The sequence below is a fragment of the Cydia splendana genome, chromosome 3 (genome assembly GCF_910591565.1).
Source record: "Cydia splendana chromosome 3, ilCydSple1.2, whole genome shotgun sequence".
NCBI lineage: Eukaryota > Metazoa > Arthropoda > Insecta > Lepidoptera > Tortricidae > Cydia > Cydia splendana.
In genome coordinates, this window is record NC_085962.1 from 20,086,684 (window position 1) to 20,104,965 (window position 18,282).

Sequence of the window (18,282 nt, forward strand, 5' to 3'; positions counted from 1 at the left end):
CACTACATCTGTATGTACGTTTTTCCTGATGCGCAATAAAGTTACAACCTCGAGTTAGTTACGATTTGAACAATTAAAGTTTATCGAACCTTCGAGTTCTAGTCACATTCAAGTCCATCTGTCAACCTGTATATTTTCAACTAGAAATGATTTATGATATATATTTTTTGAGCGTCAATGAATATAATAGTGTCAGTAGAAGCAAGTGGCCACCGGAGCACCCTCGACAGATGCGCGCGCGCTCACGCGCCATTACCCCGCCACCCCCCACTTCCATAAATAAACACCAGTTGAGCTAAACTAATGATGAATCTCATAAATTACTTAATAATACACTGCACATTTTGAGCCTCACTATTATTTTCAAATAATTTAAACAATATTATAAAGAGGGTAACTATCACAAAGCATAAAAATTGCCATATGGTTAGATGATAATAATTTTCATAATCAATTAAAAGTAAATACCTTTCGTCACCACTTTTTCTTTAAAAGCCTAATCGGAATACTTTTTAAACAGAGTTCCCAAAAAATAATTAAATGCGTTTATTCATAAACGCGATACAAAGCTACTAGCCTGAATTAGGTATTAGGTAATCGTTTATATTTTCACTTATATACCTATTAAAGGGATAAAACATAAATTACTAATTGAGGCTTCTTACTTTTTATTAATAAGGGTTAAATATTTCAAAGTTTCTTTACCTATTAGATTAGTTTTTACTAAACCTTTAGCTTACGAATAACAAATTCGGCTACCACGTGACAGGCATAGCCGAGTGTGGGGCCACAGGACATTGATAATTGTTAATAAGGCTTTTTCTGTTAAATAAATATTCTTTATTCTTTTATTTTAAGCAGGTACAGTACACGGTAGAAAAATAATTTACTCCTATATAACATCAGAGACAGGTACGTAAAGGTGGAATTTCACTTACAAGTACTTACTTATACGCACTACCCAAGTAGCATGGAAGTGTCGGCAACATCAATATAGCAGCCAATTAAGAACTTAGAGTGATTTAAGGGACGTATAAGAGTGTCAGAAAAGATTTAAGCTGTATAAAAGGTACTTTACAGACATTATACAGCTCAAGCTGTATAAAATCATTATAAAGGATTCTGCGGAAGCATGGGGTGCTTTATCAGAATATAAAAAATCTACTATAAAACTAAAAGTGTTGTGAGAGACTACAAGCTAATTCTATCGTAAAAGCTGTATACAGGCTGTATTGTACTTGCACTTGGCACTTTTAGCTGTACAAAAGTATCTGTCAACTCCGTTTTAAAACATTAAGTGTTATGAAACACTACAAGCTAATTTTATCGTAAAAGCTGTATACAGGCTGTATTGTAGTATCACTTGGCACTTGTAGCTGTACAAATGTATCTGTCAACCCCATTTTAAAGCTATTTCTTATGGCGTAATCTTACTCTCCTATAAGAATAGTAGTTGTATAACTTCTGTCTGTAAGGGTATTATAAAACCAAATGAATAAATGGCAGCTTTTTTCTGTATTACCGATAGAGTCGCTTATAACAATCTTTTGGCGTAATTTTACACTCGTATAAGTATAGTAGTGTAATGATTTCTGAAAATAAGTGTATTATAAAACTAAAGGAATATATGACAGTTACAGTCTTCTTCTTCCTCGCGTTATCCCGGCATTTCGCCACGGCTCATGAGAGCCTGGGGTCCGCTTGACAACTAATCCCATGATTTGACGTAGGCACTAGTTTTAGTTTTTTAGTTTTTACGAATGTTTTTAATGAATGACAGTTACAGTACAGGTTTTTTATTTGTTATACGGATCTCTAAAGAGAATTATAACTTATGTACGGAGAACCGAAATACAGCCAAACGAATACAAATATTCTATTATAAAGCTGTTTTAATTACAAAAGCTGTAAAAGACACTCTATTTATTACACAGCACAGCTACTAAGATTATAATGCTCTCCAACTATCCTGTAGGCTGTTTAAAAATTGTCGCCATTTTACAAGAAATAAAAAAACGTATTTGTAAATATAATTAAAGAAATACTTGCAAATATTTAGCAGACTAACGCCGTGTTATGATTACCAGCTAAAATAAATTGTTTAGCCTTAGAATTAATATTTATAAATATTTTTGATACTCTAACCTTAAAAACAAACAGTAACTTTACCGATTTTTGATATTTTCCTTATGGTTTCTCTTTGTTATTTTGCAGGCGCGTAAATATTTTGCCAGAAAAGATACACAGGTTCACAATAAATAATAATCCGCACTTACCAATAATGTAAAATTCCATTCAAGGCCTGTATAATATTTACTTTTACTTTTACCATCCACTATAACACTTTATTGTCGCTATTACTATATTACGAATGAACAAGATTAAGACATTTTAGTTTCTTAAATGATTATTATTCTCTTGTAATTCTTTCTTATAACTAATTTAAAACTTATATTCTTATATCGTACTTATAAGAGATTATCTGTAGTGTTAAGGTTTCCTGTTACACCGAAATATAGCTGTAATGCAGCTATTATGCAGCTTATGTATTGCTTATACAGCTACTCTACAGCTCTAATAACGCCAAAGGCTGTATAATTTGGGCCCTTTTTTTACTTATAAGGGCTGTATAAGCGCTTATACAGCCTTTGTACAGCCTAACTGTACAGCTTATAGTATACAAATAAACTTTAATACAGCTTATATACAGCTTGCAATGCTACTTGGGTACCTATAGTACCTCTATAATTTAGATCCTGTAACGTTACAGTAGGTATAACTTTAACAGAAGTTGTTTTTTTAGATATTTATTATTCTTACTTATTAGTACCTACCTACAACTTACAGCATAATGTCATATATATATATATATACATATATAGCTAACCGATAAAACTTATCGATAACCTACAACGCCAAAACAATGAGCTCATAAATAACAATTCGATCTAAAACCGCAACAATTAATCACCCGTGGCCGATACAACTGCCGCTTCCTCGTTGAGGCCTTTTCAATTAAAAATGGTTCGGATTTGAATCGATGTGACGCATCACCGTGATTAGCGACATCCGACAATGTCGCAATCAGACGATCGCTGCGGCACGCGACCCGACAAATAAGTGATAGCGATCGGCAGATGTTTCAATCGAATCAGGCGGGAGCATTGTCCACTTAGCTAGATGGCGATTTTGTCATTTTAGACTAGAAATCAAGATAGTACAGATGAAGTGCATAATTGTTTTCCATCGTATTTTCTCGGAAACGTTCGTATTTGCCATGCTACTTCAGTCAACCTCAGTACTCAAGACACTTTCGTACGTTTTCTTGAAAATTCGATAATAATTATGCACTACATCTGTAATTCTGTAGCAAAGTTACAGAACATTACAAATACGAGTAATAAATAGGTAATACTGTGACAATTTTAATTGGCCAATTTTGTTTATGGAAACGACCCGAAAAATCACACAAGCGGCCTAGTTTAGAATAAACAGTTGAAATTGAAAATATAAATATGTAATTTTTCTGTAACAAAGCATAGGAGAAATCATGTAATAATCTAATAATACCTCAAACAAAACAATCACTGAGCTAAAACGTGGTTTACAAGCCATTCATGTTACCAATCTAAGTATTTATTTCCTTGTATGCTTATATCCTAATTCCTAAGTTTATATCCCAGATACTAAAATACCAGTTCGATTGTCCAGTTTAATTTTGTACCAAACTTTTTACTAATTTTGTACCAAAACGACAAATGATTTGGACGAATTTGTTCACTAGAACTATCATTTTTTGTATCTGAGATATACCAAGTTTGGAATTAGAGTTTCCCAATTACAAATTCCTAGTAAGTACACCTAAAGATAGAAAGTATCAAATAAAGAAAGCATTAAGTACAAACATTTAAAGGGCCTATGCAGGAGTTAAAAGTGAGCAGAAGCCCTCACTTGTTTAATATATTCGCGTATAATAATATTTTCCACAGTCCGAGTCAATAAAACGGGTTCAAAGCGAGACGATCAGCCACATGATAAATGTGGCGAACGGGAGGATGATATAAAATAAAGTACAGTTAATGTTCAGACAATAATGGCACTTGTCCCTCGTGCTTATGGTAAATGGTTCGTAAGCGACGTGTGTATGTGGACGAGATGTGGGGCGGCGTGTCGCTGGCTGCTAAAAAGATTTAGCTTGTTTTGCGTCGAAGAAAGAAACAGAACAGGTTACAGTTGTTTGACAGAAATCAAAATAAAATTAAGATATATTTAGTAAAATATCATGTATTTACGTTATTGTTAACCGAATTCCAAATTCTCAAATCCTTCACCATATTTACTAATAGCACGCAGTACTTACCGAGATTCTATCATCGCGTGTTTTTTTCTAATATTTGTTTCAGGTAAGATCAGTGAAATTTTGTTTTTTTTTTCATATGGCCAACCAGTCAGACTAAAAAAGGCGTAATAAAAAAAATATCAACGTTCCACGACTATATTGTATAATTACAGCTTTTAATATTAAGAACACCGCCGAACAGACTACAATTTAAGGTAATTTTCTTCTACTGTCCAAATGAATAAACGGTTCTCCATTTTAAGATATAAAAGTTAAAAAAAAAAACAAAATAAATAGTATAGGTAACGGTATACCTAAGGCATATTACTAGATCACTAACTACTGTAAAAAACAACTTGCAGAAATCTCCAAATCGAAATAGATGAATTTAGCAAAATGCGCAGTAAATCAAAGTAAATTGATCCGGACGCTCGGCGAGGATGCAGTTATGGTATGATATGTGCCGCCTCATGCCCCACGACAGCGCGCCTATGCTGCCCCCGTGATGGGGGAAAAATGAACTTCGCCGATAACAATAGCTAAACAAATCAAACAATACAAGTCGGTCGTGTTACTTGTATCATACATTTAAATCCTATCTGATTGATAAATATGATTTTGAGAAATAGGTATAACTTTTTTTAATGGATTCTGGGTAGTCCGCGGCTTAAATAGTTTAAAAAGACTACAAAAAAAATCATCACAGTTAGAAAAAGGTTTCACTATAATCTTAAGCAAAGGAAAAGTGAGACTGTGAGTGATATATATTTTTATTGTGTTAGTTACGATAATTATAAAACATAATATACTTAAAGTAATAAAGAAAAACATCAAAAGATTAAACACATAAAGTATTAAAGTAAACAAAAAAAAATTACTTTAAAAAAATATACACTGAATACACTTTGTAACTAATTGCAATATTCAGCAACACAAATGGAGCATTCTTGAATGTTTTTTTTTTTCAAAATTTTATAATCTTGAATAGGTAAGTTACAAAGAAGTGGCGTTAAACCGACGCTTGGTGCAAATTTATCTTAGGTTGGTACATATCTTGTTAGATCAGGATTAACTTCTCAAAGGCCAATCAAATGCTATGGACGCTCGCTGTAATACAATAAAGTTTAACAAAAAACTGTACCTCTAATTAAACCGTGTGAACAAGGTCCTCCCACAGTATGAATTACAATTAACAGTGTTCTCACACGAACTCTAGTTACCGCTGCGCTGGTACTGAGCCCCCAGAGGATCGGCACTTGCCCCGCGTGTCAGGGGACCAAACAACAAGTCGCGGGCTAAATGAAAAATAATCGCGCCATACAAGGGTGACACCAATATTGAAATCACCCTAGCGTGAAAGGGACAGATTTAACACCAATCTAATTCCTGCAGCGAATGTTAAGAATGAGTATGTAATAGATAGTGGCACCGAGACCTCTGGGACCTGCTAATGTGAGAAACCAGGATAGTTTCAGGTTCACACGTTGAATAGTTTTAGGGGAATTGTGCAAAAGTGTTATTACCACGAGGGCATTATTTTGTAACGAAATATTTAAGCTTGCATATTTTCTCAATCGTAGCCTAACTTATAAGTTAAAGTGCTTTTTCGCTAACGTACAATTATGAAAACCATGGTGTTTATCCTCGTTTAATTTTTTCCTATCGGTGTATTTTAGTAAAATAATAACGAAATTGAATGAAAACATAAATAAAAACAAGTCATCATTGTAGTACAAAATAGGTACCTATATTTATTGTCCCGTATAAACGAAGAATAAATTTTATGACCTTTGAATTGAAAAGTGTGATATCTCTTTAAATGTCTTAAGGGGCCCATTAACAGTCCGCCAGACGGTATCGGCCTGTCAGTTGTTCGGAACTGTCAAAATTTTGTTCTAACTGACAGGCCGATACCGTCCGGCGGACTGTTAATCAGTGGGCCCCTATAGAATAGACTAGACTGTCTTCTTTATAAGTTAGACTCTTCAAATATCCTAATAATATCATATTAAGTAATGTAAATGGTGAGCAATCGTATCGTAGATGTATCAATTCAGTCTTCTTCTTCCTCGCGTTATCCCGGCATTTTGCCACGGCTCATGAGAGCCTGGGGTCCGCTTGACAACTAATCCCATGATTTGACGTAGGCACTAGTTTTTACGAAAGCGACTGCCATCTGACCTTCCAACCCTTATTGGGCCTAGGCCTTATTGGGATTAGTCCGGTTTCCTCACGATGTTTTCCTTCACCGAAAAGCGACTGGTAAATATCAAATGATATTTCGTACATAAGTTCCGAAAAACTCATTGGTACGAGCCGGGGTTTGAACCCGCGACCTCCGGATTGCAAGTCGCACGCTCTTACCGCTAAGCCACCAGCGCTTTTAGATGTATCAATTCAGTACCTGATGATAAATATGTGAAAGGTTACAGAAAAACAAAAGGCGGGGCGGCAATCTTCGTCGACGTCTACACACGCGGAGCCCCTCTCCGAATACTCGCGCAGTTTTTTAATCACTTTAAGTGCTTGCTACGATTTGCACTTCTTTATCGTGAATAACTAAAGAAGAAGAATTGGTTATTATGAAAAATAATGTGGAATAGGTAAAGATATCGTGACTATGGGCCCGATTCGGATTTTGAAATTGACATCTATTAGATATCTTTCAGACTACACCAAGATACTATAACGATATGTTTATAAGATTTAACCTGTCTAATTTGACATTTGCGCGATTCTGGAGATACTCTTGAACGATTTCCTCAGGATATGACTTAGAGATCCAATTCACATCTAATAGATATCTTACTCTATCTAACGTAAAAGCAAGTAAAAGTGACATTGGTTGCCCGAATTGTGCTGCAAAAGAGAACTAGTTGATATCTAAACTATAACGTATCTAGAATGGATCTAGTACGTGTCGTCTCTTGTGAATATCTTGAAGTTCGAATACGGCAGTATCTGTTGTCTGCAATGTAAGTATTATTTTAAATTGCGCATTGTATGTAATATGCCTACTTAAATAAGACATTCGGCCCGATTCGAACTTTAAGATACGTCAATTAATAGATCTACAAACAATATGGATTAGATATGTCATTGTCAAATGTGACGTTTCTTCAAACAAAAACGTCACTTTTGACACTGACAGATCTAATCCATATCATTTCTAGATCTATTAATTGACGTATCTTAAAGTTCGAATCGGGCAGATTGTCTTTAAAAGTTATTTTCTTTATAGGTACGTTCTACTAACATCTCGGTAGGTAAATGACCCATTATAGAAAGGGCATTATAGTACTAACTTTAGGTTTAGGGCAGTCAGACCTCAAAAATGCAATAATGTCAAAAAAATTCTGCCCTATTTGCAGAACAAATACTTGTAAGTACTTGCATTGTTCTATATTATTTTCTACATCATACTGGCGTAATATCAACGTGAGAACATCTCCTCGTGTGCGAATCGATTCGCGCCGAATTATCGCTGGATCTGTGACAGCGTCCCGTGGGATGACACGGTGCGCCGGCGCGGCGGCCCGTGCAAGCGCTCCCACGGTGTCGGGGACACGTCGAGAGTTCAGGAAAACTATGACATTCGTGGATAATTGATTTTTTGACTAGTTGAACTACAATAACTTTAGATTAACAAATTAATAATTTACAAAAATTTTGAAAAGCTGCAAAAAACAAGCAATTTTGAAGTCAACAAAAAACAATATTTACTATTTAATATCGTTCCGATTGCCACCCTTTGAGTACGAAGCGTAAAAATGACTCTCATTGTTTTACCTTGGATACAATACTTCATATTTGGGTGTAATATCTACGTCTATGTGTAATTTTCTAGTCTAGTTTTAATTCCTATTTCAATAAAAATCTCACGTTTGACAAAGCAAAGCCCCGTGGAACGCCCAAGCCCACGCCGACACCAATGACACGCCTTTCGTTACTGATAATCCCATGGAAATATCAACTTCTATGTTTTTGGAAAAAAAATCTTAGTAACCATAATGCACCTCATTATCTGCTGATGGTGAATAATCAACTGAAAGGAGAAGTTACAGTTGAGTTACAGTGATTGGTTGTGTATTGCCCGCTTCCAAAGATTTACTAGATTTATCGATCCAACTAGTTGGATAGAGCATTTAACATTAATTTGAGTAGTCATTTGTCGATGAAATAGGAACAAATGCGATAAAATTATCATCTACTCAAAGTAATTAGTTGATGCCATATTGTTATTAAAACAGGGCTTTTCAGACCAAAATGGAAGTGTATAATTTATTTATTGTTTTCTTCGTTCTTGGATTTCTTAATGTGTATGTAAGCATTTTCTGTGGCTTAGGCAACATTTCAGAAGTTAAATTCCTTGTTTCAAGAGCGCAGTCATATTCTGAAGTGCACAAATTGCCAAAAGTATCCGATTCATCTAGTCGAAGAAGCGTGATAGCGTGTAATTATGAGTGTTCACTTAACATGGCTCTCGGTCCTTGTTTCTATTTTGCACCGTACGGGTAGATAATAGGGTTGAAAATGCGAGTATGGCAGTACCCCTGACTCGGGCGCAGCAGGTGCCCGGCACGCGCCGCCACGCGGCCCGCACGCGCTCGAGACTCTCGTCTGATTAGACGCACTTGCCGCAAATGTTTGTTCCCAACTATACGGAATAAAAGCTCCATTGTGGTGTTTGAATTGCAGTGCTACATGGAGCATCCATAATATTGTTATTGCTTAATTTGAAAGGGAAATAATAATAAGATAACGTTGACGTCAAACAGTAAACGAATATGATAAGTAAATGTTGCTTTTTTTCACAGGATGAAATACATATTATTGTAAATTGCAATTTTTTAATTGGAGTTAATTTTTTTAACAGAAGAAACGATGTGGCCTTTTCTGTTTCGTATAGGTACGTATGACATCCATTTCAGATAACGATTTTAACTGCATTCATAAACCAACGAAATCTACTTAGGTACCTACTAACATATAAGATCAAACACAAAGAAACATATTATTTAAAAATAAAATTCTCGTGACTAACATTGCGAGTAAATGTCATTATCTACTTGCGGTTGTACCTACCCATAATGTAACCCATTATCTCGGCTGTCCTAACCTAAACAATATCGAAATGAAACTATTGGGGTGGTAATGGAAAGGCTTAGTTAACCCTTAGTTAATCGCGTTGATTGCCGGCGTTTAGCTGCGAGTGGATTAGGTAATCACTTAGCGGGTCTAGTAGTAATGGTCGCCGCCCACGGACCAACCATGTACCAAATAACCAAACAATTAAAATTAAAATAACGATTTCAAGCTAATATGGACATTTTGCTTTATAAATAATCATAATCATAACCATATTTATCATATCACATGTCACAATAAATTTTACACTTAAGTACATACATATGTACATAATGAAGATAATTAGGTATGCATAATTTACAAATTAACACTAAAATACAGTACCTACAACAGGATATGTATACTCTTATCCTACATTAAAGCACGACTTTTTTTTAGCTCGTTATGATTATAGAAGGCCTGCTCGACAATTACTACACTACTATTGAAAATTGGGTATTTATAATGACTCCATGAAGATGGCATATGTACGTAAATGTACCGAAATATCAGAACATAGATGCATGACGACGCAGGTTGACACATACATAGGTAAAGGTTTAAATGCTATCTGTCGCTAAAAAGTTTAACCAGTAATTCATACGAGTTGTGTTAGACCAAGATAAGTCTGTAAAGATTTTGATAGCGCACGCAGTGCAAGTGTTATTTTAAACGTCAAACTTCTTTGCAATTCTGACGTATAATTAACACTTGTACTGCGTATGCTATCAAAATCGTTGCAGACTTTTCTTGGTCTAACTCTATGTAAGTATGTAGGTAGGTAATTGACTAATTTTCCTATAGTTAGGTACGCGCCCTTTAAATGATTTTAATAGTCTCCTCAACAGCGCTTTGTAGAAACCATTTCATTTCATTTAATCTTCCGCAGCCATTGTACTAGATAAGTCTGAATACTGCCAAGACCGCAGACCCTCATGAATTAGCAACGATCATAACACGTGCTGGAAGATTCAGGCGGTTACATCACGAGCCGGGCAGACGGGGTATTCCCACAGCGGCGGGCCTAAGATCGAGATCGCTGGATTGACATTTTGCGGCCCCTGACGCCGCAGCGTCAATCTTTATTGCATGCTCACGGGCGCGGCTGCCCGCTGTCACTTGTCAGGTGACCACAGACTCTTGCCTGCTAGGTTCTAGCACAAAATAACGCATTTGCGGCATTTGACGACGATCGATGTTCAATGACATGCGGAGCTTATGCATGATAAATATGATAATGCGTTGGTAACTTTCAAATGTAAGGTGGGGTAAGACTAACATAGTTTATTTTGCTCGGGGTAAGACAAACAGTATGAGGATTCCATACAAGTGATAGTCTTACCCCTGTGACAGTCTTACTCCACCTTACCTTACATCAAATATCTCTTTACGTAAATGATAACTAATTCACTGCTAAGTTACCTGTGTAGAGCAACGTCGTAGACTGTAGTGTAGTTTTGCCGATGTGTAGTAAAAATTGTTTGTTGGCGTAGGTAATCAATGTGCATGATTAGCGATATACTCAGATAAGTATTTTCTTTTTTCAGTAAATTTACCAAGAAATAAGAATTTATAAGTGCATACAAACTTAATATAATAAAATACAAATATAGTATACTCAGGTAAAGTGTTTGTTGTTCTCCAAATAAAGTGTTTCTTCTACATAACAAAACGCGATTAAGTGTTACATTTTTATTATAATAGAGAGTAAATTTAATTTCAACCCATATCAAATATTTATTGAAAAAACAAATAAACACTTATAGTCGCATTTTCTCGTTCTAATCTCTTTCGCCATGCGGGGATAACAATAAAACCAAAATAGCCCATGATAATACAGAATTTATCGGCTCGGACCGTGGCGTGCACCGCTTGATGGATTAAATTGCCCTGTCCCTATGACAACGTGGGCATGGAAAAAATACGCCGTATATTAAAAAACAGCTGGTCATTTTTCAAGCGATTCCTTTTGCTCCTGCGGAACAGGTGGCTGGTTTTTGTTTTATTCGGTTTTGGACAAATTGTGCGTTTGCTCAACGCCTGCGCGGCGACCGCTGTTTGCGCTCCGCCCCTGATGAATTTGAGCAGGATCCGCGTGTTGAATTAGGTTACGCTGTTCCGTTTACAATTTATTTTTGAAATTTACATTCTTTGTTAACTCTTCCCGCTCATACATTTAAATTCATCATTCAATTCTTTAAAAAAGAATATATTTAGACTTCAATTACCCAGTACCTATACTTACAAGTTAATTTGTGTATTTAATTGTATGCATATAAGTATATTTTCTCGTTTCGTAGGTATATACTCTGCTTTCATCCCAACTTCTCATTAACCAGGAATACATTAGCATCGCACACAATTAGCCATTACGAAAACTTTCCGCCGACCGTTAACGTAAATAATGTTTTAAGCGTTCGCGGGCTACGTTTACAATTTTAATTGCTGCACATAAAGTATATTCGCATTTTAATTGTTACATGTGAAGTGTATTCGCATTTTCCGGCGAGTTTTAATTATCGGGGTACGCGGGTACGCGGGGTTACGCGGGGATACGCTGAGTTACGCGACCGCTCGCGATATTTATGGCGCCCCGCGTTCCGATACACTTTTTAACGTAATGAGCGCGAGGGTGCCACCCGCTTATGTACAATTGTTTTCTCATTATACTTAAAGGCACGATTTATGTGTACACAACAGAGGGAGACAAGGAAGAATGAATGTGACATAGGTATACGAATTTATAATAGTTACCTATCTTTGATATTCGCTGATTAGCTATGCATTAAACCTACGTAATGATGAAGTTTATTCATTGTTTATTAACGTCTTTGCGTTGCCTCTGAAGTCAGATTTTTACTACTATTGTACGGATTAAAAACATGATTCTATGTAACGTTAGCTGATAGCTAACTATAAATATAAGTACTAAACAAATAAAGTTTGAGTGATAAATATTTATAAATTATTGTAAGATTGTTGTTATTGTACAATAGCAGCATTGTAAGCTGCGGATAGCAAAAATTGGTGACATATAAAAAAATAATTAGACAAAAAGGGGACACGTTCCGCACAATAAGAGGCGGCTTCGTCTTAAGCGTCATCCCCCAGAATACGAAACGACTGTCGTGCAGAGGCTGTACATTTTATACGTGATCAGATAACCATGGCGACGCCGCGCTCGCCGATTCCAGATTCCATTAAACATTCAGAGGGAGCACACGTCGCCCGCGCTCACATAAAAATGAGCGCTTATTATGAAATTAGCTAGAGTTTGTACCGTGTTTTTTGCGAAGGCGCGCCGTCAGCGTCAGACACCGCCGAATTACTGGACACTAATTGGACTGTGGAAATGTGACGGACGATGCGGGAAAGCTACGGTTTTTTTTTCGAATTGACACAGCCCGATGGGAATCGTCCTTAAACCGTGTGTTTATCTCGTTAACTGCTTAAGGGTAGAGATAATAAAAATCATTGCCATTTAGCTCGGCGTAGGTACTCAGGTATAAATAAATAGGTGAATAATTTAAATTGCTTGATGGATACCCCATAAATTTAAGGATCCATATAAATATAAGTGTGGAGGATTATGCGTTCAGCAATCCATTATCACTTTAGTAAAGTGTCTAACCATACATTACCTTTGACGTCGGTATATTAATCGCTGAAAACTCTTCAAAAAAACGACCTTAACTAGTATATTTAAAGGATATTTATTTATATATACCTAAGGTACAAAAACATGTCAAAAAAAACCACTTAAAATAACAATTAATCTAAATACAAATTATTGACTCTACTATATTTTTTTGTCACTGCGGTATATTTAAAAGCATGATCACTTTTGAAATTCAATATAATCGCATCAAACCCCTTGAATGTACCAAAATTAATGTGTTAGAATTAGGAAAAGCTACATTCATCTGATATGGTTACGTGTTGGCATTTAATTAAAGCATTTAAAGTGATAAAAAAGAAAATAATCAATAGTTCCAATGACACTTAACACCACTGTGTTTTTCATCACGTATTCAAATTGCATCAAACCTGTTTTAACAAAATAATTGGGTACCTACTGTCACATAAACATAAAACATACCTTTTAGAAAATTAAACTTTGAGACAATGTGAAGACTTGTTAGGCATCTATGCATGTTAGTTTTTTTATATTATAATAAGGATTACCTATTGTTTAAGTTACTAATTGTTTTGTTTAGGTGCATGATTCGATTAGTTAAGTGAGCGCTTCATTCGCCAACAAACTGGTTACAGTTTGGCGATATTGTAAATTTTGTTTACGAGCATGTACCTTTTGTGTAAATAAATAAAAAAAATAATAATAAATAAACTCTAAGGGCGTAGGGATGTGACGACCCCATCGCCCGCTGGTTTTACCAGTGCAATCAGTCAACGCAGGGCAGCTTGTGGCGAGCTGTTGGGGATTAGCGACCTCACGTACCCGAGTGCTCCTGGAGAGTTCTGTTACCCGCAAGGAGGGTGGGTGGGACAGGATTCTCTGCCTCTGGCTTGCCTTAGCCGGCCGGCCAGAGTGGAGTCGTTAGAGCTATAAGCTCCAGGGGTGGAAGTGAAATATGCATAAGACGCGAGTTGGCACAGTGGCTGTTAACAGCCACTGGGTAGAAAGCGGCGCACACCTCTCGACACCCCTGAGCCGCTCACACCGGTGTTGCCCTTGAGCCATCCTAGATGTCGCTTTTTGTGGGGGCCCATCTTGTGAGGGCGAGTCACCGTCTGCCGGAAATAAAATTGCATACCGTTTTATTAGGCAGGCGTCCGGTTTTTTTACCCCATAGCTCAGTACTTAGTCCATCGCTTTCACCCAATAACCTAGTTCATTTTAGATTCCATCAACTCTCAATAGCCCTTACACCCTAGCGGGTGCTGCCTCTGCGTGCGTCCCATGACACGGGCAAGGGCAGCATCCGCTCGGTGTACCCCTTACATTTCATTAAAGTGTCAAAAGGGCCTCTACGTGTTGGCTTCGGCTCCGCGCATGCCTCCCAAAGGTCCGGAACACCATTGTTCCGTGATGGGAAAGACATACAAATAAACTCTCATGTCTCACATAAAATTGTCTCATGAATATTAACAATAATACGCAAATTTAAGTACCTACCTGTGTATAATATTTTTCAAACTGCGATTATAGATGTCAATTCAATAGATTTAAGCTAGTTATTAATTTCGTTCAGTAGTACCACTGTATATATATTGTATGTAAATAAATGATTTACGAAAAAATTCAATACAATTTTGCGACATTTGGCATTTTTAGGTTAGGTATAGGTACATTGTATGGAGATGACATCATGGTACCCTTCCAGTTTGAAAAATATTATAAAGAGATGTAAGTGTGCACTAACCTGGACCCTGGCCTCCGTGAGGTCTATCTTCATGGCGATCTCCTCCCGCGTGTAGATGTCGGGGTAGTGCGTCTCCTGGAACGCCCGCTCGAGCTCCTTGAGCTGCGCGGACGTGAAGGTAGTCCTGATCCGCCGCTGTTTCCTCTTCTCCGTCAGGGAACCTTCGTGCCCGCCGTATACTTTGTATGGTAATCCCGCTGGAACAAGCACAGAGTTTGAAGTATAGTAAGTATTATGGGATTTTCATTAAAATTGACACTTTCATGTCAAGTGATAATGATAAGTCGTAAGATGATTTAGGTCCCTGCAACGATGTTTGGCATTCAGAAAAAAAATCGAAGAAACTGGGTATTTTGGGTATATGGTTTTGCTGCTGCAGGTTTAATACTTACTAGGACTAGAAGCTATTTTTTTCCTACACCAGTATATCTATTTTGTTTTTATTTAATCGATTTCATAATACGTTGTAAGTACAGTCACGGATTTTGAATGTTTGTCACTATTCGATTATATCTAATGGAATTAAGGTTCAAAAGTAACCTTCAAATTCCGAGACTGTACTTTATAATCATTATTACTCATTCAGTTCCACAAAAAGGCCAGAACATTTTTATTAGGGACAATATGGATTCCGCTCGGAATATAAAACAATTATAGGCCAAGAAAGGTACGCTCGGCTAGTATGGCGGAATGGAAATAATTAGTAATAGCTGAAATTTTCGGTGTATGGGACAGATAATAAATCTAGTGATTACGTCGACACATAATCCAAATAAATATATTACATTTAGGTATTTAAAAAAAAAATTAAAAATATAAAAAATCACAGAAAGTTTGTAAAAAATATTAATAACATTTTTTAAATTTATACTCATAGAGAAATATTTGCTTTATGACATTAAGCATGAATCACACAAAAAATAATTCTGTATCCTACATTTAAAGTAAGTAACCTACGGTTATTATTAAATTCAGTATATTTCCGTCCTCAAAAATGGTAATAGGCTATTTTTTCTCTCATTATTTCCAAATTACAATAAGTACAAGCGTTGCAATATAATCGTACACTAAATAATACCGTATGGTAGGTTTTATGGGGTTGTGCATTAATTGCCTGGTTAAAAATGGTAATAGATCAATATCATATGGGATTTTTATTATGAGTTCTCTTTCGTCGAATACTGTTAAAATCGGCTTGAAATATGATTCGTAACACAAAAAACCATCAAAAACGTTATCGTTGCTTTAAAGTTGCCGCGCACGAGCCAGCGAGCTAACGCGATTGGTCGTTGCATGGAGCGGGGCGACGGAACGATGAAACTTCCATCGCCCCGAGCGCGAATATTTAAAAAAGTATTTAGTATATTTACTATTTACTCGGTCAAAACATATGTACCAGTGAACGTAAAAAATATGGGAGACTAGATTCGAACTAATTATCAGCTTTAATCTGGGCAAGAGTGCTGTAAATAAGAAAGTTAATTTTACGTAATTGCAGGCTTTCCGTCTTTGCGTGCGCGTTAAATTTAATACAATAATAGGCCAATTATATAGGGCTATTATACTGACACACCCAATATGATAGCAGAAAAAGACGCGAAATTAAAATTTTCTTAGGGAAATCAAATCTTCGCGCCTATAAGTTTAAACCATTTAGAATTTCAATAGCGGTAATTTAAGTACCACCCCTCACCACTAAAATGTAATTATCAAAAACGACAGTTGCTAATGTTCCCCAAAGGAAGCATTTCTAGTTATTGCTGCAATACAGTGGTACCGGGCACCTTGCGACGCAAGGCCGAGCAGGAAAAGCAAACCTTAAAATATTTGAACTAATTAATTGAGTTTGGATTTTGTTAGTACTCTTTAATTGAATAGCAAAAAATATAAGTTATGTATTAGAAATACCGTTTTTATTCGATTTTTAATTAAGTAATTATTGTTAAACTTATTTACCGTGTGGTGTCGGTTAAAATTTCACTAGTAACATCATTTGGCGACTAGGGCAATAAAAGTCGACACCATAACCAACAAATTAACAAACAACAAAAATTTGCAGTAATATTCCAAAACTCGACTGAACGCAAGCGCACCGAAGAGTGTCGCTCCCCTGACGCGACTCAGTGTCATAAAACGTAAGGCCGTGGTATTAACGACAGCGGATAGCTGAGCGGCGAGCGGTGACTGCAGGCGGCAATAAGGTGTTCAGTTAATGTTTTTATAATTTGAAATTACTTCGTTTCCATGTAGAAATAACCAAACAGCCTTTAGAAGCATTTAATATTTTATTTGTGGCCGTATAAATTATGTTTTATTGGTAAATTAACTACAATTATTCATATTTGTGGATAAAACAATATACATACTATAATTAATAATAAATTAACATTAAATAAATACATTATTTATGACATAAAAATACATTGCGCGTATTTAACTACTTAGCACTGTTTAATTACGATACTTGCAAGCAAGTAGTAAAGTATATGGCTCCATCCTATCCTGTACCACGATATAGAAGCGATAACATTTTTGCGACAGTTTTGTATAGATAATGGATTTGTCGCTAGAAAATTACGATATCGAGATAAAAGTCTCTGAGCGCTATTGAAACGTTAAATGCTTTTTACTTATACATGTTTTAAATTTGCCGCGCTTTTTCTAGTCAAGCTGAATGTGTTTCACTATAGAATAGTAATCGAATTAGTTCAGATTTAACGTTTAATGCATATAAATAACATAATTTTGGACTAAGTACATTATACATACCTACATGACATCAGGCTATGGTTTGGCGCACCGTGACCCTGAACGGCGCGGTAATGTGTTACGGCTGTTAAGTGAAGTCCAGACGGGATGATCAAATCGACCGATTTGATCAGAAATGAAATTGGGGTCAATCTCCAAATTAAGCAACAATTAAACAACTGTACCCATATTTGGAACCTCAGAATAATATACCCGGCCGGATACCGGATAGTAACTTTGCTTGATTTCAGAGTAAACAAATTGGATTTAAGAAACAGTCACGGTCATATTGTACATTACTCGTTTATTATTTCAAAACAATTTAAACATCCACTCACTTGCACGCGTAGGTACCTACTCATTTCGAACATAGAAATTAGTGTCCGACCGAAGGTTCGGTTTCGGTTTCGGTTTCGGCCAGTTTCGGCCAAAAAATCATGTTTCGGCTGTAGTTTCGGTTTCGGCCAAAAAACGGCCGAACCTTTCGGCCGGGCCGAAACTTACGAAATGGTACTTCGGACAAACACCAAAAGTTGGGGAATAAGTAGGACAACAATATTAATACATACCTACATATACTGATTCATGTATAGGTACAGAAATTAATTGGTTTATTATAAAACACAATTCCACTAATGAGAGCGCCACTGGACGGTCGACGCAGTCTTAAGAGGCTGTCAATAC

The 18,282-nt window shown here is 36.3% G+C and overlaps 1 protein-coding gene across 1 annotated transcript in view; it reads right to left on the reverse strand.

Moving 5' to 3' along the window:
• LOC134789388 (paired mesoderm homeobox protein 2B-like) overlaps positions 1-18,282 on the reverse strand; it is a 60,666-nt gene that overhangs the window by 19,831 nt on the left and 22,553 nt on the right. The window contains exon 2 of the mRNA XM_063760020.1: positions 14,851-15,047. Within this exon, the coding sequence (XP_063616090.1) occupies positions 14,851-15,047 (197 nt within the window). The remainder of the gene's footprint in view (positions 1-14,850; positions 15,048-18,282) is intronic.